The sequence below is a fragment of the Lagopus leucura genome, unplaced genomic scaffold, assembly GCF_019238085.1.
Source record: "Lagopus leucura isolate 7727_CA_CO unplaced genomic scaffold, USGS_WTPT01 Super-Scaffold_100014, whole genome shotgun sequence".
Taxonomy (NCBI): Eukaryota; Metazoa; Chordata; class Aves; order Galliformes; family Phasianidae; genus Lagopus; species Lagopus leucura.
This window is the reverse complement of record NW_024962268.1, coordinates 7,457,014-7,482,173: the sequence shown is the minus strand read 5'-3', so window position 1 is coordinate 7,482,173 and position 25,160 is coordinate 7,457,014. Positions and strand designations below refer to the sequence as shown.

Sequence of the window (25,160 nt, the reverse complement as noted above, 5' to 3'; positions counted from 1 at the left end):
CTCATATCAGTATTTGACTATTTTTAAATAATAATAATACTCAGCATTTTACTTCGTGCTGTGCAAAACACAAAAAAAAGGGACTGTCTGAACAATCCTTTGTATAAACATTTTCAGGTAAATGTTGGCATTTTGTTTTTCAAGTAGGAAATTCTGCAAAATTGTTACTGCTTTGTTATTAAATGCTGGATTTATTTGTAGCTTCTTGTGAAATGAAAAATGACAACACAAATAAACAAATGTTTATTACTCTATGCATTTTAGATTGCAACTATTTCAAAGTTGTTTTTAACAGATTCTTATAGGTTCTTTCAGAAATAAGTAAGTTCAGAAATTCAAGCCTTTCTTAATATTACTAAAATTGTAAACTGTATTTTTAAATTGTAATCAGTTTGAAATGTGATCTTCTAACAATATAGTATGTTGCTCATTTTTAAGATGTGGGTTTTTTAGCATAAACTACCATCACCTTGCATGTTGTGGTAGCTATTTTGGGATAAGCAGATCCTGATTTGCTAGTTTTCATACTGTGTCAGAAAATTTTCTGGTAATGATTGCTCAATACTGTGTTTTCAGATAATTTCAAATTGTAATTTATAATTAAAATTAAATAAAGGATGTCTATGACTATTTTCCATAAATTTGTGTGCTGTATGCTGTAATTTTTTAAAATATTTAATTGAACTATATGTTCTTTGTTCTGGTTTATTTTTGTTTCAGAGATACCCAATGCTGATGTCTACTTATCTGGGGGTCATGGGTAGAGTTCTTCTGCAAAATACAAGTTTTTTTTCATTACTTTTGAACCAGATGGCATGTGAATCAGGCCAGGAGGTAAGGACGTTTGTCTTGGTGTTTCAGCTGGATTGCATATGGAAGTCACATTCTTAAAACATGAAAGAACTTTTTCCTGTGCTTTCCATGTTTGTTCTTACCCAGTCCAAGCACATTCCCTTTCTCCTGCTTTGTTCCTTCTCCTGAGCATCCTGTAACAAATTTTACACTTTCATGCATTTTGCTTAAAACCTCTCATAAGAAATTTTAAGCAGTCTCTAAGTTTTCATCCTGCTGCATCATACAGTAGACCCAATAAGCTCTTTTAGTTTGCATGATACTGTAGGGTGAGAATTTCTTTTTGTCCTATCTTCAAGGGTTTTGCACCAGAAATAATGGTTGATTTGTCATCCTTCTGTGATAGTTTCTAGGAAAAGTTTGTTCAGCATGCTCAGTTTTCACTGGAGTTCCTTTCCCAAAGTGTTTTGCTATGTTTTGAAGAAAAATTTCCTAATTTTCTTACCCTAGGGTTTCAAACACTCGAAGTAAAGACTCTTTTTTAATCACTACCAGTGAAGTGGTTTTAAAGAAAAAAAAAAAAAAAAAAAAAAAAAAAAGTGAACTTATGTGTTCTGAGATTGTAATATGAAAACTGAGTGATCCAGTGTTCTAAATCTATGTTCTGGTCTGGGAATTAATTTTAACTTTGAGATTACAATTGTAAGGGGGTTCAGGGCCTGTGAGCACTGTCATAAATAATTAATAGAAGAATTGGAAGCAAAACCAAGTACATCTGTTGGTGCAGCTTCTCTCAAGTATATATAACTATTTCTCATTGCAGTTGGACCAAATTCTTGGTAGCATGATTGAGATGTGGGTTGATCGCATGGATAACATCACTCAGCCAGAGAGAAGAAAACTTTCTGCTTTGGCACTGATTTCACTTCTGCCTTCTTTGAATAGGTGAGAGACTTTGAAATGCTATGAAAAGAATACTTTGAAGCTGCTTAAGATGGTTTGTAAGACCTTTCACAATTCAACAAATTCGTATTATAAGTAATTGTAATAATAATGAATTATATATATTTAATTATAGATATGTCCTTATTTGGGCTAAAGAAGCTTAAAATACAGAATTTTCAAGCTACATACCTTCTATAGAGCTTCATAGCAATATACCTATAAACTTACTTCTGTTTCTTTGAATGTGTCGTTTAGCAAAAGTGAGGAAACGGCACTGTATCTTATTGAACATTCTCATGTTAATATTTGACCAGCTACTTCTGTCATTTGTGGTTGTTTTAGTTGGCTGATTTGTCTTTTGGTGTCCTTTCCAGGGAACAATATTTGTTCAGTCCTGCTTCAAGTTGAGGGCAGATCTTAGTATTCATCCTGTTTTTCCACTTTATGACGCTGAGTGGAAGAGTTGCTGTGAAAAGCTAATAGAGCTTTGCACTGTATAGCTGGTAGCTGATACTGTTGCCCTTTGACTTGATCATCAGTGGGTAAAAGCATGTAGAATTTCTTCAATGAAAATTCTGAATAGTGTTGCTCTGACTATACCAACACTAATGGGATTCCTGCGTAATTCTTGTTTAGATAAGAGTTCTGTTTGTGATTATTTTCAGATAATTCTTGTCTGCTTTAGAAGTCAGAAATAGAATATTGTGTGAGTTTTAGTCTGACAAATTCCCTAAAAATATGAAGTATTTTCCAATGATAACTTAGGTGTTGCTTACAAATCCTGAAGATGTACTAATATTTGTAAAGCTGTAGAATATTTAGTCAGTACCTAAAAATCGAGGAACTTTTATGTGTGTAACTTAGAGATTTGTTTCACTGCTTTCAGTGTGCACATGGAACTTTCATTTTTCCCCCAGATCACCAAGATAGACATCTATCCAAAAGAACCAAGCAGCTGCTTTCGGAAAGCTCTTTCGTTTTTCAGTAAATGCAAATATTACCACATATTTGAAACATTCTTTATGAGATGTTAGCTAAAATTTAATTTGTTGAAATACATACAATCTTTCAATGAAGCACTTTTCATAGAGAGGAAGGAAAAAAGAATTTGTTTGGATAATGTTATTTTGAACTACCTCAAGCTGATCTGAATTTCCTGCTGCAAGAGCCAATTATTTCTGGCAGTTTTCAACACAATAAAACCTCTGCAAATGGCAGTTTTATTTTTCTGGTATTCAAATTACTTAAGAATGCTTATTCTCCAGTAGAAGCAGCTTCTTTTTACATATTTCTGTAGAGGCTACAAGAATTTTACCAGACAAATAATAGGCTGCCAGAGCCAAACAGAAATTCAGACAAAGTATGTGAAATTGATTTTGTCAAGTGCTTGTTCTTTCTACTGAACAATGTGAGTCACTGTTCTGGGCATTTCACAGAAGTTACATTACATATGCTTGCTGCATCTCACATCTGACACTTCTGTTAAAATAAAATTTTGCAAAATTTTATTCTTTTGCAAGCCAGTTTGCACTGCTTAAGCAAAAATATATTAAACTACAGTATTTAATCAGGATATTCAACCTTCTCAGGAGATGATTATTTTTTCCTTTAGAAATACCTTATTAACTGGCTTCCTAAATAGGTATTTCTTCATATATCCCAAGCAAGTACAAGATTTCTCGACTGCAGAAGTGGAACAGGTTTTGTGTCCTGAGGATGACAACAAGGCTGGCTGGTATTGTACCTCTAAGCTGTATGGTGTTCATTCATTGTATTTAGGTTGTTTTCTAGTTAGTGGTCAAGTTCACAAATGTATGTATATGGGCAGACTTGTGACTTTCTGCATTTTTGATGAAGTGAAAGCTTCCTTTGTTATTCAATTGAAATAAATATGGCAAAAATCAATTCCTTTTTTAAGTATATTGCTCCCTTAACAATAGAACATAGAATGAAGGATTTAAAACAGTGGATATGATAGGAAATAGCTGCAGCGCAGTTGCAATTCACAGTGGTTCTTAGGCCTATTAGTTGGCTTAAGCAGGTTATAAAGTGACATTTTATTATCTAAACTGTAAGTTTCTTATGTAGGCAGTGTCATTCAGTTGTAAGCAATGACCCCTTTCACATTATCATGTATGTGTATAGTCCATCAGTCCAGCATCCTGTTTATCTTCCTGCTCACAGCTGCACATTGCAGTATGTTCTAGGAGTTCATATTTAAAAAAAAAAAAAAAGAAAAAAGAAAAAAGAACTTGTGATGTGTTTCTTTCCTGAGTTCTGTGTTGCAGCACCTTTTCACTTAGCAGTAATCTCTTAGTTTTACATGTTGGTTTTTTTTTTTTTTTGTATAAACCAAATGCTACCTAATTATTTGCTTTTGCTGTCTGAATCTGTCCACTCAAATTATTAGAATCTTTTAAGCCATTCCCCATGTTCATTTTTGTATCTTTTTTTTTTTAAAGATTTTTTGTCTGACTTGAATGACTGGTGTCTAGCAACAAGATTTAGGCAGTAGTGTTTTACTTAAAGAGTAATGTTCTCTCTGTGTGTGATATCTGAGGGGGAAATATATGCAGGCAAACAATAGCTCAAACATTGATGCGTACTTTTTATTTCAAAAAGCACAGAAAGACTGATGGGGGAGAATCCTGTCACAGCTAGGATGTGAGATGTGAGAAGCTGCAGCAGCCAGTAGTCCAGAGGATGAGTACATTCTCAAATGCCACTAATTCTTGCTCAGACTTGGTTGAATTCTGGTTGTCTAAAATCTTGTTTGTTTGTTATCCCAGAGCTTCAGGAGTGTTCATTTAATAGTGCACATGTAACTGAGTTAGATTAGATACGTCCTTGGTCCCTAAAACACTGTCTCCTGAACATGGTTGGGAGTAGTGATGTAAATTACCACTGTGGCAGGGGCTACATTTTAAGATAAATTTCTTAAGCGTTCTATTTCTGAAGTTTAAAGTGGCATAAATTGTCCCTCTTCTCATACCTATAACCCAATGGGTAAATCAATATGCGCACTTTGTTTTCGTCCCTTTGCATAGCATCAGCATTGCAAAGGTCCCTCTGAAAGTAATGCTTTGTATTTATTTCTATGCTAACTACAACAGATGTTAAAAGCACAGTAACACTGTTTGGTAGAACAAATAGTCAGCTACAAAACGCTGTTTTTCAGCATGGTCACCACCATTAGCTGTGCAGTTTTGGAGCAGTGAACGAGAGCTTTCATGCTGCGTTTGTAAAAGTCACACCAGTGGAGGTAACCCACTATTTCACAGCTGCTGTGATGACATCATTCTTAGGGAAATGTTGCCCGAGCAAATGAAAGTGAGAAGGCACCAAATTTGGACTATACAGTGAATGTGCTAGGACAGTCCAGCCAAGATTGGTAACGCGCTGTGTTGTCTTCAGACTGGTATGAGGCCTGTTATTATTGTGTTGCCTTCTCTTGCCTGACTCTGGAAATTTGAGCCTTCAACTTAGTCAGCATTGAGATGCTGCAGTCAAAGTTGTTGATTAGTCTGGGTTCCAAGAAATCCAGAGTGATCTTTCTATCCCAGAAGTTAGTGCATGTCACTTTGCCCACTGAGGGCTATGCCTTGAACATTTTCTTTGATAGGGAATTCACGTGTTGCCATTCTGTGGACTCACTTTGCATAGAGGTGATACCTCATTTTATCTCCAGTAATGATGCAATCCTGGAAACTGTTACCCTCAGCTTTGCATTAGATAAGTAGGTCTTGACAAACTTGCATATAATGTTCTTTCTCCTGCTACATGAACGTTCATGGGACCCAACTGCCACAAACTTTGATACTCCAACATTGCCACCGTTGTTTCTATCACATTGAAACTGATACTAAGCACCACACACAGTTCCCTGGTCATGATCTGCTGATTAGCATCATTCAGCTGATTGAGACAGTCCTCATTTGGTCGCATTACAGATGTGCCTGGCATCCAGGACATGGCTCATCTTTCATGTCGCTGTTGCCAGTGCTGAAACACACCATCCACTGTTTCCCTGTTTGGTCTCCATCAGTATTAAGCAAGTGTTGCTGAATGTCAGTGGGTGATACCTTTTTCCACATGGAGGAATTCAGTTCAACACCCTTGATTCATACTTAGTTCCATGTCAGATGCCATTCAGTCAGAGTGCCCCTCTGTTGCTATCTGTCACACAGTAGCAATATGTGACTGGATATTGATGAGAAGGTTCAGCCTCTACTGCCATGCTGCCAACATCTACCTCTGACTTTGTGACGCAAAATAATAAAATAGGAGGCATTACTTTCAGAGCAGGTCTCTTACAACATTTTGGAACATTGTGATTCCAAATAGTTTATAATCTATTTTGCAAAAGAGGTTGTTTTAATTCTTCTAGTTACTGCCTGAATATCTTGGTAGAACCCAACTGACTGGAAGGTATTAGAAAGCAAATGGGATGTTTTAGCTTGTATTAGGAAACGTAAGCAGCAGACCGGAAAGATAGGGTAACAGTGATCAGGTTTGCTTGGTGAGTTCCCTAGCTGTAGTCATGGGTTGCATTTGTTGCACAATGTTGAAAGATAAGCAGTGCTCTTTTGCTGGTGTCATTAATGCCATGCTTTTTGTTCACGAAAAGAGGATTACCACCATTGCTTTTACTGAAAGCTGTTGAAATCTAGGTCATAATTTTACATCTGTTTTTCAGTCTAGTTTCAATTGTTAGGAATTCTTGCAAAGTTTCTTTCAAAGTCTCCTAGATAAGGCTTCTTCGGTGTCTGCTACTTGTCCAACAACAGCATTTTTCATTACATCCTAGGCATTTGCAAGATCTCTCTGGTCTCAGAGAAATGCTGGATTAGAAAAGAATTCTCATTACAGTATTAGACTGTCTGTTGAAAAGAGGTTGTTGTGGGTTGTGCTGATAGCTGTAATGCTGTTTACACTGAGCAATATCCTTGTTCATATCTGGGAATTGTAGTCCAAACTGGATTTCTAAGGTATCCCAGCTCTACTCGCTCTGCTTTCATTAGAAAAGGAAAAGCACCAGAAATGTGATGGAACATACTATTCTATTGCCAGCTCTTCTTGGCAATTTTAGACCGTATCATGGCATTGTGATCTTTTTTCTTGTTTCATAAGGTTATAAAGCCTTGAAGGTTTCTATTGGCTTCTGATGTCTGTGTCCTTCAACTGATTTCTATTGAAAAGTCTGATCAGTGAAAGGCTGTTATTTTTATTTAAGGATAAAAAAAGGAGTTAGCAATGAATGAAACTTGAAGACGTGATTTCTTTCTTCTCTTGTTGGCCTATAAAATTTCATCATAGTGGAGGGTAAACCATAACAGTAGGTCAGTGAATTCTATAAGATAGAAAATGCATTGTGATATACATGAAGAGGTGGCCATATAAAACGGACTCGTTTTCTGCATAAGTTTTCCAAATCTGGATATTGAGATTCATAACCCATTATTTGATAATATTGATTCCTGGTGGGTACTTCCAAATGGAGAGTAATTTGTGTATTTCTATTGCGAATTGTTTTGATTACTCTGTCAATTTAGGCTGTAGTAGCCTGTTAATACGTATGAATTTCTTGTTAAAAATTTTTGTGATACTATAAGATGGGGGTAAGATGTGTTGGTTGCAGATGATGCTGTTAGTGGTGGTTAATGGAAAAGAAAAAGAACAAATGGTTAAGTCAAAATACTAAAGACTTCAAAGGCAGTGACTCAAAGATTTGCGTGAGAAGGTAGTAGTTTCTTAATAAGCTTCTTCCAGTGATGTATTGTTTCTTAGGATTATTCTTTTAAGAATTTGCCTGTACATTTATTCTGCTCTTAATTTCTTTGTGCTGTGAATTCTCAGAAGAGCCTTCCAAAACAGTTGACTAATTTTAATGATAATTCTCACTGGACTTACCATGTAGAGTAAGTAGTATAGATCCAACATAAAGGCAACTTTTGATATATTGAGCTTTTGAATTCCAGTCTTCATACTTCTGTTGATTCAAATGTATTTATCTGGCTGTTGCAAGGAAAAGGTTAAAAGTCGAAGACATTTTTCAGGTTTGCTCCGCTCGTATCTAATCTTCATGTAAATGAATGTCTGCATTTTCTTGATGTGTATCAAATCTAATATGTCACCCAGTATGATTTCTGGCAGTTATAATTGACGGTCTGTGAGTACAGGTACTTAGAGTGTGCAATTATAAATCTTCATTAGGTTATTACAGAAGCTGATTTTTCTTTGTCATTCATTAAAGTTACTTTGTTAAAAAAAACTTTCATGAAGCTGTCGATACGGAATTTAGGAAATGGCAAGAACATGCCTATTATGATATACTCCTTCAGAGCTGTTTTATATTCCTTTGTAAAGTCAAAATTTGTTACTTAACTGTTTATATCATTCCAATGAAGAAAGATGGGCCTACTTTTGAAGCTAATGCTCTGTCTTCCACTCTCTTTATTTATCAAGTCAAATGTGTGCTCACTCGTATGTAATCACCTCTCTACCTGCTAGCCGTGCTGCCAATGGCACCCCAGATCTCATTGGTCTTCTTGGCACTCTGCTGGCTCATAGCCAACCTGTTGTCCACCAGGACAGTGAGGTTCTAATGTGCAGAGCACTTCTCCAATAGGTCATCCCTTCACCTGTTCTGATGCGCATGTGGTTATTCCTCCCCAGCTGTAGGACTCTCCTTGTCCTTCAGCAAGGACAAGGGGAAATGATTTTAAACTGAGGCAGGGAAGCTTTAAGTTAGATATTAGGAGGAAGTTTTTCACACAGAGTGTGGTGATGCACTGGAACAGGTTGCCCAAGGAGGTTGTGGATGCCCCATCCCTGGAGGCATTCAAGGCCAGGCTGGATGTGGCTCTGGGCAGCCTGGTCTGCTGGTTGGCGACCCTGCACATAGCAGGGGGTTGAAACTAAATGATCTTTGTGGTCCTTTTCAACCCATGCCATTCTATGATTCTGTGACCCTAAGTTGCCCTTGTTGAGCCACATCAGGTTCCTGAAAGTTAGTTACAGTGTTTGAAATTCTGGAATTATTTAATGCATGTTTTTTATATCTTTGATGTTTAATTGCATCTGTATTTATAATTCTAATCTGGTTTGAACAGTGTACTAAATATTGCAATATGAATAGTGGAGGCTAAAGCCACACATGCAGTTTTTTCAGCATATCACATCCATCTCATTGATGGCTAGTCTTTTATATGTTACTATTTTATTCACAGGCTTATTCTTTGGATACTTTGTCTTTTCTTCTTGATTGGCATAACTAATGTTTTTTATTGCTGTAATAACCGTTTACTGCAAGGTGAGAAATCTACTTTCCAAGTGAACTTACAGTTTCGTAAGCCCTGTCATTTTTCTAGATTTTAAATGGAAGTAAAATTTATGAAAGGGAGACGTATGTATTTTCTTATCCTCAATGGGGAAAGTAATTCTGTAGTTTTCTCCTTTTTTCTCAGCATGTTGCAAGTCCTCTTTGATTCTGTCTTCTTATTTAATAGTAAAAATGCCAAGGATAAACAGGAAATTAAATTACAAAGATTGCTTCTAACCTTTTTGTGGTACATGTTTGCATGTATAAATGTTTTGTATTGTGAGTGTATTAAGCAGAAATGCTTCTGCTGAGTGATTAGTTTGTGTTGCAGCTTCTGTATCTCCCCTTCATAACATTTACAGTTGCTATTATATGAGAGTCCAACAGTGCTCAGTAGAAAACAGGAATTTTGAGTTATTGAAGCAGCAAATAAAGATTTCCTCCCCCCAGCTCCTCCCTTTCACTGGTTAGACAGCAATGCTTGAAGGAATTTCTCCCATATTGGATATTTCCCTTATCATCACAGAGGCTGTAAATAGGTATTTCATTATTCAGTGTTCTGAGGATAATATGCCTATCTATCTTACTTTACATAATTGACTATCTAAAACATATTAAAAGAAAAGTCAGATTTGAAAATGAATAGATAATTCCAAAGAACAGTGTTTTGCTGTTGATTTAATGGTCTCAGAGTAAAGAACTAAATGCTCTGCAAATTATGAGTTTTGTTTGATACAGGCTATGCCTAAATTGGACCACTGACCAGTCTTACTCGTTCTACTGATTTTGGTCTTTATTAGATATTTTAAAGGAAATTAAAACTGCTAGAATTAAAGATCATTAAATGGTTGTTTTTTTAAACTTTACTCTCCCTGTCAACTCTAGGGACTTTTGGCCAGCTATAGTTGAAAAACAGAGGAGAATTTTGGTTGACATTGTTTTGTATTTTACATTTCAAACATTTTTAAGAATGCTACTGTTTATGGATAGAATATATATTTTTTAAAGCTTTAGAAATGTAAGTTTCTTTTCACAGAGTTTCAAAGACTTCTGCTTCTAAAATTTGTCTTGTCCATCCATTCTGCTTCACTTGCTTGTGTCTTCCTGCATTTAGGCTTGGGTTATTTTGTAGACACTTTGCCCCTTATGTGAACTTACGCTTTGATACTACTGTAGTGTCTCTTGTTTGACTATGGCTATTAATGTACTTTGGCATCACCATTTTGCCAAACTAATTGTCTCATGTCAGTACAAATTGTTCTTGGGTTTGTTTTTTGTTTTTTTGTTTTTTGTTTTTTAGTTGCTGTGCTACTTTTAGGCTTAATCTCTAATTTTGCATCTATTTTCATTATTTCCCCCTTTCTTCTTTAGATTATGTCACTGAGCTTTGTTAGTACTCACTCCTGTGACAGATAAGCTGAGGGTATAATGTCTGGTCCATAAGTAAAGGGACTATTCACAGTATACATGTGAAACCTGCGTCTGCACAAGAGACACTGAAGGAAACTGAAGCCCATGAACCTAGGCTGTGGCTTTTATAGTATACATTGAGCAGTGCAGACAAGTTAGCTTAAAAAAGATGGCCTAAAATGAAACTTAGCTATGTGCCTGGATCAAGTCTGAGGTGCAGCCTAGAAATATATTATAAATACATAATATGCATGTGTGTAAATATATATTTAAATTCTGTATGTAATTTAAATGTTCCACACAGTGGCATATCACGAAATTCTCACATCCAAGGTTTTTGAGGCTCCCTGGCTTGGCTGAGGGGGTTTGCCTGGCTGGCATGGCTGAGTGGTTCTCTAGGCCTTGCCTTCCAAACATCAAGGTTCTCCATTTGGTTCTCCATACTGCACTTACACAAAGAGCAGTTTTGTTATGCAGGCAGATGGAACAGTACAAATTGCTGTTTATTTAATAAAATATTTTCTGTCTGGAAAATACAAGAATTTACCAATAACACGGCAGTACTGTTATAAATGGATATGCTTTATTGTAATATCTAACTATCTTGACAAACCTTTTTAGAGCTCTCCTACTTAAAGTTTTTTTTTTTTAAGGCAGCAGTTGAAGATTAAGATAATTCTTGGTTTTCTAGAAACCGCTAGTTGAGATTTCCTTTCCAACAGTACTTCTGAAGCACAGATAAAATGGCTTCCTGCCTGACAGTTTCCTGTATCCATGGCAACCTCACTTTAACTACTTCTTACTTAATTTCCTGAATGAACAGTTGCAAATCCAGGGGCAAAATGTGAGAGCTGTCTGTGATACACAGCAGTATCACTTTTCCAAGTGTTTCGCAGATGGGTATTGTCAGCTGGTAACAGCCTAACAAACTGCAAAACAATGAAAGAACAGAAATAATGAACTTCAGATTTGGGGTAAGGAGTTGTTTCTGCTTATTTTGAATGTAATTCAACTTTGTAAAAGGCAAAATTCAAGCTTTAAATGAAAGGAAACTTGTTGGCACTCCTACTTGAAAGCTATTGAAAAAGCTCTATGTTATTTTTAACTACTTAAAATAGTTAATATGGTATTGTGAATTTACTAGAAGTCGTTATTTTGGCAGCTTTTATTCTATAACCAATTCAGCATTTTCCAGCTATTTCGGCTGTCTCATAGAATCTTACGATCATATAGTAGAATCATCTGCTATTTTGGCAGTGATTTGTTTCACTTTTCTTTTATGTTGATTTTTTTTTTCCATATAGTTCAAACTCATGATAAACTTAAGTTTTACTTTGAAATTGCTTATTTGGCCTCATAGGATAATATATTTAAAATAGCAATCTTGAAAGCAAAACTTGTGTTTTGTTTTGTTTTGTTTTTAAAGAATCCTACAATTTCAAATGAGTAATGTTCATAAACTTTTTTTATCTCTACTAGCAAAGTCAGAAATGAGGGAGAAGGCCAAAGACAGGGCTATGTGTGGACTACAGAGTTTTTCACCCTGCACAAGAGCATTCCTGCATCTCCTTAGTGGCTTTCTTTTGTTGCTGCTCCAGAAGGAGGTTCTTGGCTGTCCAACTCTTTGCCAGCTCTGCACAGGGAGGCAAGTTACCTGTCGTAACTTGGGTCTTTCAAGCATCCCTCGGAACTTCCCTAAAACTACAATTCTTGTATACTTCAGTGGGAATAATATATCTCATGTCATTCCAAATGAATTAACAGGTCTTCAGAAACTTGCTGCACTTTACATGGATAATTCCAGTATTTCATATGTACACCCAAAAGCTTTTGTGGATCTTCCTAAACTTTGCTACTTGCATCTAAATAACAATAATATTAAACGCCTGGATCCAGGAACTTTTGAAGGTCTTTCCAATCTTCATTATTTATACCTTCAGAATAATCAAATAGCTTTTGTTTCCCGAGGATTATTTAGTGATCTTCTTTCTGTTAGATATTTAACACTTCAAAGAAATCGTCTCAGTGTCCTTGGAAGTGGAACTTTCTTGGGAATGAGAAATCTTCAAACACTTAACCTAGCCAATAATAAGATTTCACGGATATCAGATGCAGCGTTTTGTCATCTTGAAAACCTTGTGTGCTTGTTCCTTGAAGGTAACAACTTAACACTTGTGCCATCAAATGCCATTGGAATGCTCAGAAATCTTGAAAGACTTTCTTTATCTCACAATCCTATTAGATCAATACAGCGTTTTGCATTTAAAGGACTTAACAAGCTTAGATATCTGTCTTTAAAAAGTGTAAAGCTACAACATATTGCTGTAAACGGATTTTTTGGATTAAGCAACCTTAGTCAGTTAATCTTAAGTTATAATGATTTAAAAAATATAAATTCCAGCACTTTTACTTCTTTGAATAGTTTAAAGTATCTGCAGTTGGACCGAAATAAAATAACAAGTATTGGTGACAGTGTCTTTGAGAAAATGGGGCAGTCACTTAAAATTCTCAATTTAGCTTTTAATAGTATTACAGAATTGCAACCTAAAGTGCTTAAACCCTTAGTGTCTTTAACTCATCTACACATAAATTATAATCCTTGGAACTGTAGTTGCAAAATGCTTGGGTTACTTAAGTGGCTGGCATCATCTCGCATTTCTGTTAAAATTCTTTGTCAGAATCCACTCAGCATGCGTGGCAGACCGTTGCATTACATCAAGTGGACTCTATTTGCAAACTGCAGTAGCCTCACTGCCAGCCCAGAAGCAGCCTGGAATCTAGAATCCGCAGATACCCATCTCAGCCCTACCACTTTGCTGATGGCATGGCATAAGGGAAACAGTCGCATTCCATTTGAGCAGTTTATTAAGGCTGATACGAAATATATTGCTCTCTGGGAAGGAACTGCAGTTACATCTGCTAGCCCTTTGCCTTATGGAGAAAACACTGCTTCTGAAACTCCTTCACAGGCACCTACAATACTATCAGTTTTACCAGTACAAATACCAGCACAGATTATACCTGTTACCAGAACCATAGAAGTACAAAGTTTGTTTCCAACAGATGCTGCTCCTGTATCGTTACAGACATCTGTACTTTGTACACAACAGGTTGAAAAGCTCAATCAGGCCTTTGATGTTTTGCTAGCCTTTTTCGTTCTGGCTTGTGCTGTGATCTTGTTCCTAACCTACAAAATCATTCACTTTAGACAGAAACTAAAAGTGCTGGAAAACTCAGGGGAGAAGCGAATAGAATATTATGGTTTTTATCAACCTGGCAGATACAACATAAATGACGCAGTGCAGTCTCTAACTGAAAATTCAGCAGGAGATTCAGAATTGGACCAAATTAGGCTGCTCAAGCGAACAGCATCTGAAAGTCAGGCACAGGTCATATTGTTTGAACATTCATCACTGTAATTTACTTCCGTTGATGTCAATTTTACTCCAATCTGAAATGTCGAGAAGTCAAGAATTTGATTTTCCAAAAAAATGAGCTGATTGATAGAATTGTGGAAAATAGTGTAATTTGAGTTTATTTGCTTTCTCAGTGTTCTGAAGTTCATTGATTTTTATTAAATGTCATTTATACCTGATACGGATTACCTATGTTCCTGTTGTAGGATTCTTTCATCTGTAGCGCAAGTATGTGTTCACTAGAGAGAATGTTCATATTATTTATTTTGCAGTACTTATGGGTATTAAGTTTCTGTAGTAATTACATAACTAACTTGAAATTAAAGGCAACTAGATCATAAAACCAAGAAACCTGGGGAATGAAAAGAGCAGTGCTTAATGTATTTATTGCATACACGGTTTCCTGTACTCAGTCTGTATAACAAATATATTAAAATATGATTTTTAATAGTCTGTATTTGTATCATTTTGTGGTCATAACTTATTAGGAGTTAATATGGAAGCTAAATATTGGATTCAAAAATTGATAACATTTGTAATGTCTCTGAAATGGTTAATTATTGTCTGTAAAAAGATGATGTCATCTACATAGTGAAGTTTGAGGGAGTCTTTGGCTAGATGAGGGGTATAAACTGAAGAAATCTATTGAGAATACTTAAGTATTTGTGTATTTTGAAATGTTAGATCAAAATATGTTTTCTAAGTGAAGACTAGATTCTAGGATTGTGCTTGAAATGATGGGTATTATGCAAACCATGTAGTTTGCATTTGTTTAAACTTCTACATTTTTATTTAGAATATTGATGTGTGGGATGCTTTAGGGTTTCTGGCTCCAGCCTGACTTCTGCTAGCATAACTAATGTGCATGGCCATGTTGTTGAATTCCTTATCACCCCATTTGTTTGTTTCCAATGCATTTCCAGGAATGACAAGATATTTTCTGCTGGCAGTACAAATGTAGACCTTGCCTGTACTATTACAGGTGTGAATGTGGAAGTCTACACTGTGTTCCTCTGTTGTTGCTTGCTACGTCTTTCTACTGGATGTAACAAAATCTGAGTTTTGTTGAGATTTACTTTCATTGTATTGTAGTGCTGTATTTTACTCTAATGTATAATAGGTGAACTATTTCTGTCTTACGGAATGCTTAATTCTACTAGTTGGGCAAAAGCTTAAACTGTTTTGAGTTTCGTGACTAGAAACTTTGTTTTATATATTCCTTTATAGCCATAAATATTAAATGTAGTGTGCTTTTTTGTTTGTTTCTTAAGGGGAGAAAATGCTAATTACTCTCAAATTCATGCTTAATTTTTTAACTCCAATACAGTGCTTTACTCCTTAACCCCTTTTTATCCTTCCTACATAATTGGTTGCAGCAAGTGTTAAGTTTATTAGGCTTTTTTGTGTTTTGAATTGTTTTTATTTTCATTTAATAACAGCTACACTGTGTGTAATTCTACAGTAGTAAGTTTGGTTGTCTTAAGTTCTTTGTCTGTAAACTTTCAATTTTATATGGCTGTCTTCCGAAATAACGGTCTTTATTAGCACCTGAGTGATGATCATTCTAGTCAAAGCTAATTAAATAGGTTTTCTTAAGCAGTAATGCTGATGTGCCCATGTGGGAGAGGACTTCATGGGAGTGGGTGAAGGCTGGGAAAGAACAAGCCCAATTCTGAAGCCTGAGAGACTGCTTGCTTCTGAGCTGTTCTCAGCAGAAGACCACAGTTCCCTCTGAAGGTGTTTCCTTTTCACTGACAAGCTTCTGTAGGAATCATCTTCCAGATGTGCGTCCTATCATTTCCAGTGTTTCAGTTTAAATGAAATTGATACTGCCAGCATCATTTCTGTAAGTTTTGCTGGGACAATCGAAGCTATCTTATGGAGAGGAGTCATCCTCCAATAACCAACTTGAGAAAAATTTCCAGCTTTGCTGTACAGAGAATTTGAGGGATGTAACTGTGGGAAAGTGCAGTCAGTAACTGCCAAGTTAAATGTTCACACTAGGAAACAGGAATACTGTGTGTGTGGTTCATATGTCTGTTTAAATCACTGGAGAATACAGAATTCAGAAGTCTCAGTAATGCCTGCCCACATGAAGCAAAATGGTCTATAGCCTTCCACTTAGTCACAGTCCCTTATTAGATTCTCATTTGTAAAGCTCATTATCAAGTTTACAGTCAGCCATACGGTTCCCCTGGAAATGCTGTCTTAGATGTGTCGTTATCATTTTAGGAGCTCTGTAGCACTGCACAGCATCTAGAGGAGAAAAAAAATAATTGTTTACATTGCTCATAGCACGTAAAAAGTAAACACCATTTGTGCCCTTCAATCTCTTCCCACTGCTAATGAAATAAGAATAAATAATTTATTAATCTATCTTGAATTAACACCAGTAAAGATATGATGCTCGTCCCTTTTTCTATTTTTGCTGCTTCATCCTGGCAAAAGAGAAAATCTCTGCTTTTCTACTGCTTCCTTTTAATGTTTAGAAGAGAAAGGTATGTCTGCAATTAGGTATGCTTGCCAGTAAGAATGTTTTCTCCGTTTCTGATAGACCAAGAAAGATGTATAGGAGACATGAAGACTATTTTATTTACATACTACTAGCAATTTGTTATCATCTATGCTATTTAACTGAAATCCAAAGTTGCTGTAGTGATAGTTGTCGCAGAAAACACTGGGTAAAAATTTTGAATGGATAGCTTGAATGAGTTGGAAATGGCAGAACTTCCTTTTATCTCACGGAATTTGCAAACTTTGAAATGAAAAACGAACATGTTCAACCTGTCGCAAATAGGTTTGTTGCATTTTTTATTAGAGACAAGTTGATTATTATTATTATTATTATTATTTTAAGTAGGTAACATGAAAGATCCCTTTTGTAATTACAAAAATAAGGTCTTAAGTGCATCATTGGAACTGGATCCTGGACTGGTTTAAATCCTGACTACCAACTTCATACAAGCTGTAAACGTCAAATTCCAGGCCTGTCCCTTGATAATTCTTGATATGTACCAAACTAGGTTTTGTCCTGATGACTTAAAGGACCTTGGGGTAGTTAGAAAATCAGTTATAACTTTATGCTGTTACTTATTATGCTACTGACCTTGATTAGATGCAATTGAAAGGTGGAACTGCTTAAAGGCTGCCTTCAGCCTGAGCTGAGATTTTTTTGTATGGACCGTGTTAACTGTTCAGTTTCACAATGAAAGTTCAGCAAAATATGTTGTCCATTTCTTTTCTGAAGCCACTCTTGAGAACTTTCCAGCATGTTTCTTAAAACAACCAGTCTAATTTTAGACTTCTAAAAAGAGATTTCCTTGATTTGCGAGGCTCTTTCCCTTTCTTCCATGAAAATGACACCTGACATCTCATTGTGTTGCTGCTGAACTTTATCCCAAGTTTTTTTTTGTTGTGGTTTTGTTTTTTTTAAACCGCAGTAAACATATGCTGCCTTTATTTTCCCCCAGCATATGTCTTACATTCTAAAAATAGTTCTATTGTTTAATGATTTTGGACTTGATAAATGTTTTGGGGAGTGTCTGATAGGAAGAAACTGTCTCCTTTCAAGAGGAAAAGGAAGGGAAAAAAGATGGTTTTATCTTCACTGAAAACTGCGGGTAGCTGTTAGATTATTTTGAGAGGCCTTCTGTATTCTGTGGCACTGCTTTCCTCAGGAAAATTATCGTTACATTTCTATTATTCACTTCAAAAAGAAGTAAAATAATGTCTCTATTTTATGCTACAAGATAAAAATAGCATTTTAAAGTAAAGAAAACTGATTTCTCAGCACGCTCTGCAGTTAATTATCAGGAGCTGTATTTTGAATTTTTAGCCACCTTCTTCAGTTTCTTCTGGATATATCACAGATCACTGGATACACGAGTTAACTGAAAAGGGACTCCCTCCCTCTGTGCTTTTCCTATTAGTCTGCAAGCCTGGCAGAGATGAAAAAGAAAAAAAAAAAGTTAATGAGCACTGTGCTTACTTTTTTATATTTTGGTTAATTAACATAACTCACTTGTATAGATTGACCATAATTAGCACTTGCAGCAGATGAAAAGGCTGTGCCTACTTTGGGTTAAACATTTTCCTCTCTCCTCTCCCCTCCAAGTAAAATTATGCAGTTCCTCTGGCAATTAGACATTCTTCATGTGGCTTGAAAGGAACAAATTCAGCTACCAGGTAGCTGATAGAACTACGCTATTAAAATGGTGCATACTTACAGAGAGTAGTGTACTCCTCCGAGGTGGAGTATTCTTGGTTGAATTCCCCACATCCTCTTTTGAAAGGAATGTGAGGACAGCTGTTTCCTTTCTTACAATGGAAAATACTAACCACGCTAATGGGGATTTTCCTAGATGTATGTTGTTAAAGGAGAAAAAAAAAAAAAAGTATGAAGAGAAAAAGCTTTAATGAAGGTAGGTGTGCTTTGTAGAAATCTAACTGAACTGAAGAAATTCTCAACTCTGAGGACTTATTCTGCAGTCTGCTAAACAGGCTGTGCTCATTTTCTTTAGGTTGTTTGTTTTCTCCTTTGGATGAGGTAGGGAAGCTGTTTGGCAAGGAACAAAGTCTTTTCTAAAATGTAAGTGGCAACAATAAGAGGCCAGACTGAAGGAAAATTCCATCAGTTTTCATCCCTGAAAGTGCTGGAGTTTCAGCTTTCAGCATTTAAATATAGTTCTATTCCTGGCAATTGACCTTAGCTGAATAAAATTTATGAAAAAATTTCATTTGAAAAAAAAATGATCATGAGCTGAATCATAATCTTATAAAAACAAAGTTTGAATAAATATTTTAATAGACTTAATATTCAAAACTTGATTGGCTTTTTTTTCCCCAAAGCATCTGTTTTGCAATGTTATATATTTAAGATTTTGTATGTCTGCAGCAACCACCTCTGGGAAAAATGAACCCTGAAATTCTGAAATTGTGCTAATTGAAGTCATTAATCAATAGCAGTGACACACGAAGGAGTTATCGTTTACCATCACTAATCAGACTTTTCAGTTTCTTTGCCAGTAGCTAAAACTGTTTGCTTGCAGAGTGCCTGAACCCTTATATAGCTTACGGGCTAGGAGTCTGTGCATTGATAGCCAAACCCAGAATATCAGAGAATTCAGCAGAAGTGACAGCAGTCAAGAGCTACTTTCCCTTAATTAGAAGCTGCTGGTACCTGCTTTTTCATCTGGGAGTCTGGGAGGTCATGGTTTCATGCCCTTCTCACACTACAGGCATGTGATTTTGCAAGGCAGGGATGTGCATCTAAATGATTTAGGAGATTGGTGTCATTTGGGATGCTTGGATTATCCAACCTGGCCTTCAGCTTCTGTTGGAGAAAGGAAGGTGCTCATCTTTATTTCCTTATTTTTTCAGTCTGTGGTGCTACCTGCCAGCTCTTTGGTCTGGTAATTCAAATGACAGGAGTTAGCTGTGCTTCAGTAGAGCTGAAACGTGCTTCCACCTTTCTAATTAAGAAAATCTGCTTTTGTAGGTGGAAATACCTTTTACCTGATTATGGAATGTCATTAACCTGTCCAGGAGGTTAAAGAAATGCTCATAAGGTTGAATAGAAAATGCAAGAAGGAATGTACTAGGTTTACATGCTGTTCTTTTTTGCATCAGATAGTGATGTTAGAAAATATGCAAATGTGTTAAAAGCAGAAGTACTCTGACCTTTCTAAATTTTCAACAACACATGGCACTTCATTCTAGTAGAATGCTTCTATCATGAGTTTGCTAACTTTGGGTCCCTTATGTAATAAAAAAAAAAAGTTGGAATTAGATGCTTGATAGCATGCTCAGCTAAGTGGTGAACAATTAAAACACTGCTTGGTAAATATGCCTTACGGTTATTGAACAAATTCCCTGTCCAGTTACTTTAGCTAAAACACTTTCCTTTTCTTTTCCAGTGTTATCCAAGATAAATTTTGTGGTATCATTCACGTTACGTTGGAAGGTCTGTATGATGTTATGACTGAAGATCCTGAAACAGGAACTTACAAAGAGTAAGTGAAAAATGATTTTTGGGTTTTACAATAGTAAGAATTTTAAATATGTAATGTTTTGACAGAAAATATCCATAGGTGTTTGAGATGTGCTTATAGGAGCCTGTTATAATTGTTGATGTTATAGCAAGATTGGAAACTTTTGATCCTAAGAAGAGTACTTTGGGAGGTTGGGGGCAGTGTAAAATGGAAATTGATTTTATATTTTATATATTTATAATTTTATAATATTCAAAAGGTCTATTAAAAGGTGGCTTAAAATATGAATATTTTTAGCTTTGCTTTGGTTCACTTGAGCCCAGAGTTTCTTTGAATGTGACATCTGGAGTTTAACTAAGATCATTCCCTAAATGTGTCATGTATGTTGAATGTACCCAATGTATCCAGCTCTCTGTGGTGTGAAGGCACTTGGAAATCTACTCCTTAGGCACAGTTTTTTGCCAGTCAGTGTTCCATCTAACATACCAGCCACTACAAAGCATATTTGGAAAGACAATTTTCTGAACTGAGAGAAGGGCCTGTTTATGGTGGCAAGACCCTGGAATGCTCAGAATGCGCTGCCACCAGCTCTACTCTCATTCATCTGCTGCTTGTTAGGAGAATTATAGAAAATCTGGAGAAGTCAAAAATACGAAATGAAGGGTGTTTAGGAGAGAGATTTTAATGTTGGTTGTTTTGGTTTTTTTTTTTTCCTCTTACAGTTATGTAGTTTAGAATGAAGAACAGTAAGGCATAAATAACAACAGTAAATGCTCTGCGGTGTATCCCTATAGACATGATATATTCTAATAACAGTATTTACTGTGTGCTAAAAATTAAACATTTTCTAATTTTCAGATAATTCCCTGGTGACAGAACAGATTGTACTTGGAATAATTACTAAATGCTTAAGGGGATAATTTCTGGCTCTCAGGCCAGCTGACACAGACCTCATGCATGCTTTAATTTCACCTCCCCTTAAAAGAAATGGGTTGCTCGCAAGTGTCTGAATGGTCCACGCACACTAAACCTGAACTGTGCTCTTGAATTTCTTGCAGTATGCTGGCTGACCCATGCTAGGCATTTTTCTCTATTTATCAATGTAGAAGATTTAACTGCAAAGCCTGAGAATATGCTGTGATGCTGTGCTTTAATCGCTATCAGAGTCAGTGCAGTAAAATCCCTTCTGCTTCTAAACGTGTTGCTTTCTATCAATATTGGAAAGTAATAAAACTTTGTCACGGTTAATTTTGTATATTAACCTTGAATACCAGTGGAACTTCTGATTATTCATTCCAACCTCTGGACATTGCTTTTTTTTTTTTAATTATTATTATTTTTTTTACAGGATACAGACTCACTGAACTAGGGATGTGTTTATGCAGACAGATGCCAAGTGTACATTGTACATGTACAAAAGGCTTTGGCATTTGTGTTAAAAATTTTGGAATAATCTGAAAGTAAATAAAGTATGCATCTGGAGCAATGTATGCTATTGTGTGTTTCCACGTTGAAGAGTGTATTTAAGCTTGAACAGGGACAGAAAAAAATTTTTGTACCCCACTGATCATCACAATACTCAGCTACTTGGGCGGAAGATTAAAAGAGCATGCATGTTTAGCACGGGAAAGTAAAGGCTGAAGCAGTATGGAGCTGCCATCTGTGAAGGATGAAATAAGAGTAAGCATGCACAAGGAAAACTGTACAAATGAAATGATAGCATCGGCTTGAGTATGAGCTGATCCCAAACATATTTACACTAGAAACTTAATGAAATTGTTACATTGGTGCAGGGAGGCTCTGGGAAAGCCTCTCCAAACACAAAGACAGAGATAAAGATCTCGCCTGTTTATAGACGGTGTTTTGATCAGGATACAAAGATGATTTTAGTGTCCTGACTTAAACTGAGATGGGCTTTCTAGAAATTCTAGTTATCATTACAATGCCAATTGCAAGAAAGCTTCATGGACTTCAGGTTTTCTGGAAGGGGAACTTTCTGCTGTTTTAACAGTGTCTCAACAATACTAAATAAAAATGCGTGTTTGTCAGTGTCGTGATCTTGCACTTTAAAAAATTTTATTACTTCCTTATTTAATTCTTACAGTTACTTTTTGTGGTTGTGGGTTTTTTCAGACCTCAGTGGTAATATTATGTTGTATATTTTGACATTTTTATATTTTTGTTTGTTCTTAATGCTGAGTTGCAGAACCCCATGCTGTTTGTAAGAAAGAAGAGACAAGATTTGTGGTTTTTGCTCTTAATATCTTAATACCTTTGCTTCTACACAGAATCACAGAATCACAGAATCACCCGGGTTGGAAGGGACCTCAAGGATCATGTAGTTCCAACCCCCCTGCCTAGCAGGGCCACCAAACATACACATTCAGATCAGGTTGCCCAGGACCCCGTCCAACCTGGCCTTAAACACGTCCAAGGACGGGGCATCCACAACCTCCCTGGGCAGCCCGTTCCAGGGCCTAACCACTCTCCTAGTAAAGAACTTCCCCCTAACATCCAACCTAAATCTTCCCTCCTTCAACTTAAAACCATTTCCCCTAGTCCTGCTGTTATCAGCCCTTTTCAAAGAGTTTACTCCCCTCCTGGGTGTAGGTTCCCTTCAGGTATTGATAGGCTGCAATGAGGTCACCCCGCAGCCTTCTCTTCTCCAGGCTGAACAAGCCCAACTCCCTCAGCCTGTCCTCATAGGGGAGGTGCTCCAGCCCCCTGATCATCTTAGTCGCCCTCCTCTGGACCCTTTCCAAAATCTCTATGTCTTTCTTGTACTGAGGGCTCCACACCTGGACACAGTATTCCAGATGGGGCCTCACAAGAGCCAAGTAGAGAGGGACAATCACCTCCCTGTCCCTGCTGGCCACCCCTCTCCTGATGGAGCCCAGGATCCCATTTGCCTTTCGAGCTGCCAGAGCGCACTGCTGGCTCATGTTCAGTCTCTCGTCCATCAGGACCCCCAGGTCCTTCTCTGCCGAGCTGCTCTCAAGGACCACTCCTCCCAGCCTGTACAGGTGCCTGGGGTTCTTCCGGCCCAAATGCAAAACCTTGCACTTTGCTGTGTTGAACCTCATCAGGTTCACCTGAGCCCAGCCCTCCAGCCTGTCGAGGTCCCTCTGAATGGCATCCCTTCCTTCCACCGTATCAACCGCACCACTCAGCTTGGTGTCGTCAGCAAACTTGCTGAGGGTGCACTCAATTCCCTCATCGATGTCATTAATAAAGATGTTAAAGAGCACCGGTCCCAAGACAGACCCTTGGGGGACACCACTTGTTACCGGCCTCCACCTGGACCGTTGCCATTGACCACCACCCTCTGTCTGCGGCCTTTCAACCAATTGCTTATCCATCGGGTCGTCCACCCATCAAATCCACTTCCCTCCAATTTGGAGATGAGGATGTGGTGGGGGACCATGTCAAAGGCCTTGCTCAGGTCCAGGTAAATGACGTCGGTCGCCTTCCCTTCGTCCACCAATGCCGTCACTCCATCATAGAAGGCCACAAGATTAGTTAGGCATGACCTTCCTTTGGTGAAGCCGTGCTGGCTGTCTCGGATCACATGCTCATTCTTTATGTGACCAAGCATGTTGTCCAGGAGGATCTGTTCCATGATCTTCCCAGGCACGGAGGTGAGACTCACCGGCCTGTAGTTCCCCGGGTCCTCCCTGCTCCCCTTCTTGTATATGGGAGTGACATGACCCTTCCTCCAGTCATTCAGGACCTCACCTGACAGCCACGACTTCTCAAATATGATGGAGAGCGGCTCGGCAACCACCTCAGCCAGCTCCTTCAGGACCCTGGGATGCACGCCATCCGGCCCCATAGACTTGTATTCATTCAGTCTAAGGAGGCACTCTCGGACTTGCTCTGCCCTTACAGTGGGGAGGGATTTACCTCCTTGGTCCCCACATAGAGGTTTGGGGATGCAGGGTTCAGGGACGTGAAAAAGACTAGAATCCTGGCCACCAGTGAAGACCGAGGTGAAGAACTCATTCAGCACCTCAGCTTTCTCTTCATCTGTTGAAGCCAGTTCTCCTTTTAAATTTACCAAAGTAGGTACGCCCGTTTTGGCCTGTCTCTTCTGGGCAATGTACCTGTAGAAGGTTTTCTTATTGTTTTTCACGTCCCTTGCCAAGTTCAGTTCTGCCTGCGCCTTGGCTTTCCTGATCCCATGTCTGCAAGTCCGGACGGCATTCCTGTACTCTTCCCAGGTGACACAGCCTTGTTTCCAGAGCTTGTACACCCCTTTCTTCGCCCTCAGTTCTCTCAGCAGGTCCTTGCTGAGCCAAGCCGGTTTCCTACCTCGCCTGCCCACTTTCTTATTCAGAGGAATGGAGACCTCTTGTGCTTCCAGGAGGGCATCTTTGAAGAGCCACCAGCTCTCCTCAACATCCTTGTCTTTGAGGGCAGCGCGCCAGGGGATCTTGGCCAGCAATCAATTCTACGTTACCATTTGACTATTCTGCTATATTGTTTAGAAAGCGTTTCATACAGTTCTAAACATATGTTAATGGAGAACTGAATATATAAACAGTGCAAGTCTTAAATTTTCATGAAGTCCCAACTTTTTTTTTCATTTTTTCATTTCATTCTAGTAACAGTTATCCCTTAAAACAAAAACAAATAATTTGACTAGAGCTGCAGGAACTTTTTCCCTGCTAGTAGAATATATAGTACAGGAGTGTAGGGCCAAGATGGATTAATAATCTATGTTTGTGAGTGTGGATTGTTTGTTCTTCCTGCCATGTAACTACTTAACACATGGTTGCAAGTAACTGCTACGTGAATGGTTTTACATCCATTTTTAAGTAACAGAATATCTGTGGGAAGGTTCAACCTTCCGAACCCTACGGAAGCTGTGGGCTGAAGTAATTAAAGTAGGAGGCATTGCTTTCGGAGCAGTCCTCGTATTTACATACTTTCTGTACCTGAGTCTTGAAGTTGTTGAAAAGATTTCTGAATTGATACACCCAGCCAAAAATGGCAAGTTTTTCTTTTAATTCTCATTTTGTTATTGGAATATAAAATATGTAGTATATTGTAAAGCACTTGTACTTAAGGGTATTTATTTGTTTGGAAAATTGTTGCGTGTCTGAAGGTAAGCTAAAATAACGTATATGATATTTAACATAACCTAACTATTTTTCTTCATTCTCCAGCATGAGATCTCTTGCCCTGTTACTTGAATAAGAAATCAAAATTCTACCCATTAACATTTTAATGTACACAGTACTAAAAAATGTTGCTTGGGATATGAAAGTTGTTCACTCTCTTATA

At 37.4% G+C, this 25,160-nt stretch overlaps 2 protein-coding genes across 2 annotated transcripts in view; both read left to right on the top strand.

The window, feature by feature from the left end:
* The window catches only part of IPO11 (importin 11), a 75,674-nt gene that overhangs the window by 45,463 nt on the left and 5,051 nt on the right, over positions 1-25,160 (top strand). Inside the window, exons 28-30 of the mRNA XM_042875265.1 lie at positions 721-834; positions 1,616-1,737; positions 19,800-19,895. Of these exons, the coding sequence (XP_042731199.1) occupies positions 721-834; positions 1,616-1,737; positions 19,800-19,895 (332 nt within the window). The remainder of the gene's footprint in view (positions 1-720; positions 835-1,615; positions 1,738-19,799; positions 19,896-25,160) is intronic.
* On the top strand, positions 11,306-14,337 carry LRRC70 (leucine rich repeat containing 70). Its single transcript, XM_042875266.1, has 2 exons — positions 11,306-11,442; positions 11,948-14,337. The coding sequence occupies exon 2, from the start codon at positions 11,959-11,961 to the stop codon at positions 13,885-13,887; it is 1,929 nt and encodes a 642-aa protein (XP_042731200.1). The 5' UTR covers positions 11,306-11,442; positions 11,948-11,958; the 3' UTR covers positions 13,888-14,337.

What these genes read in the sequence shown, in the direction of transcription:
- LRRC70 (XM_042875266.1), top strand. Translation starts at nt 11,959, where the DNA reads ATGAGGGAGAAGGCCAAAGACAGGGCTATGTGTGGACTACAGAGTTTT.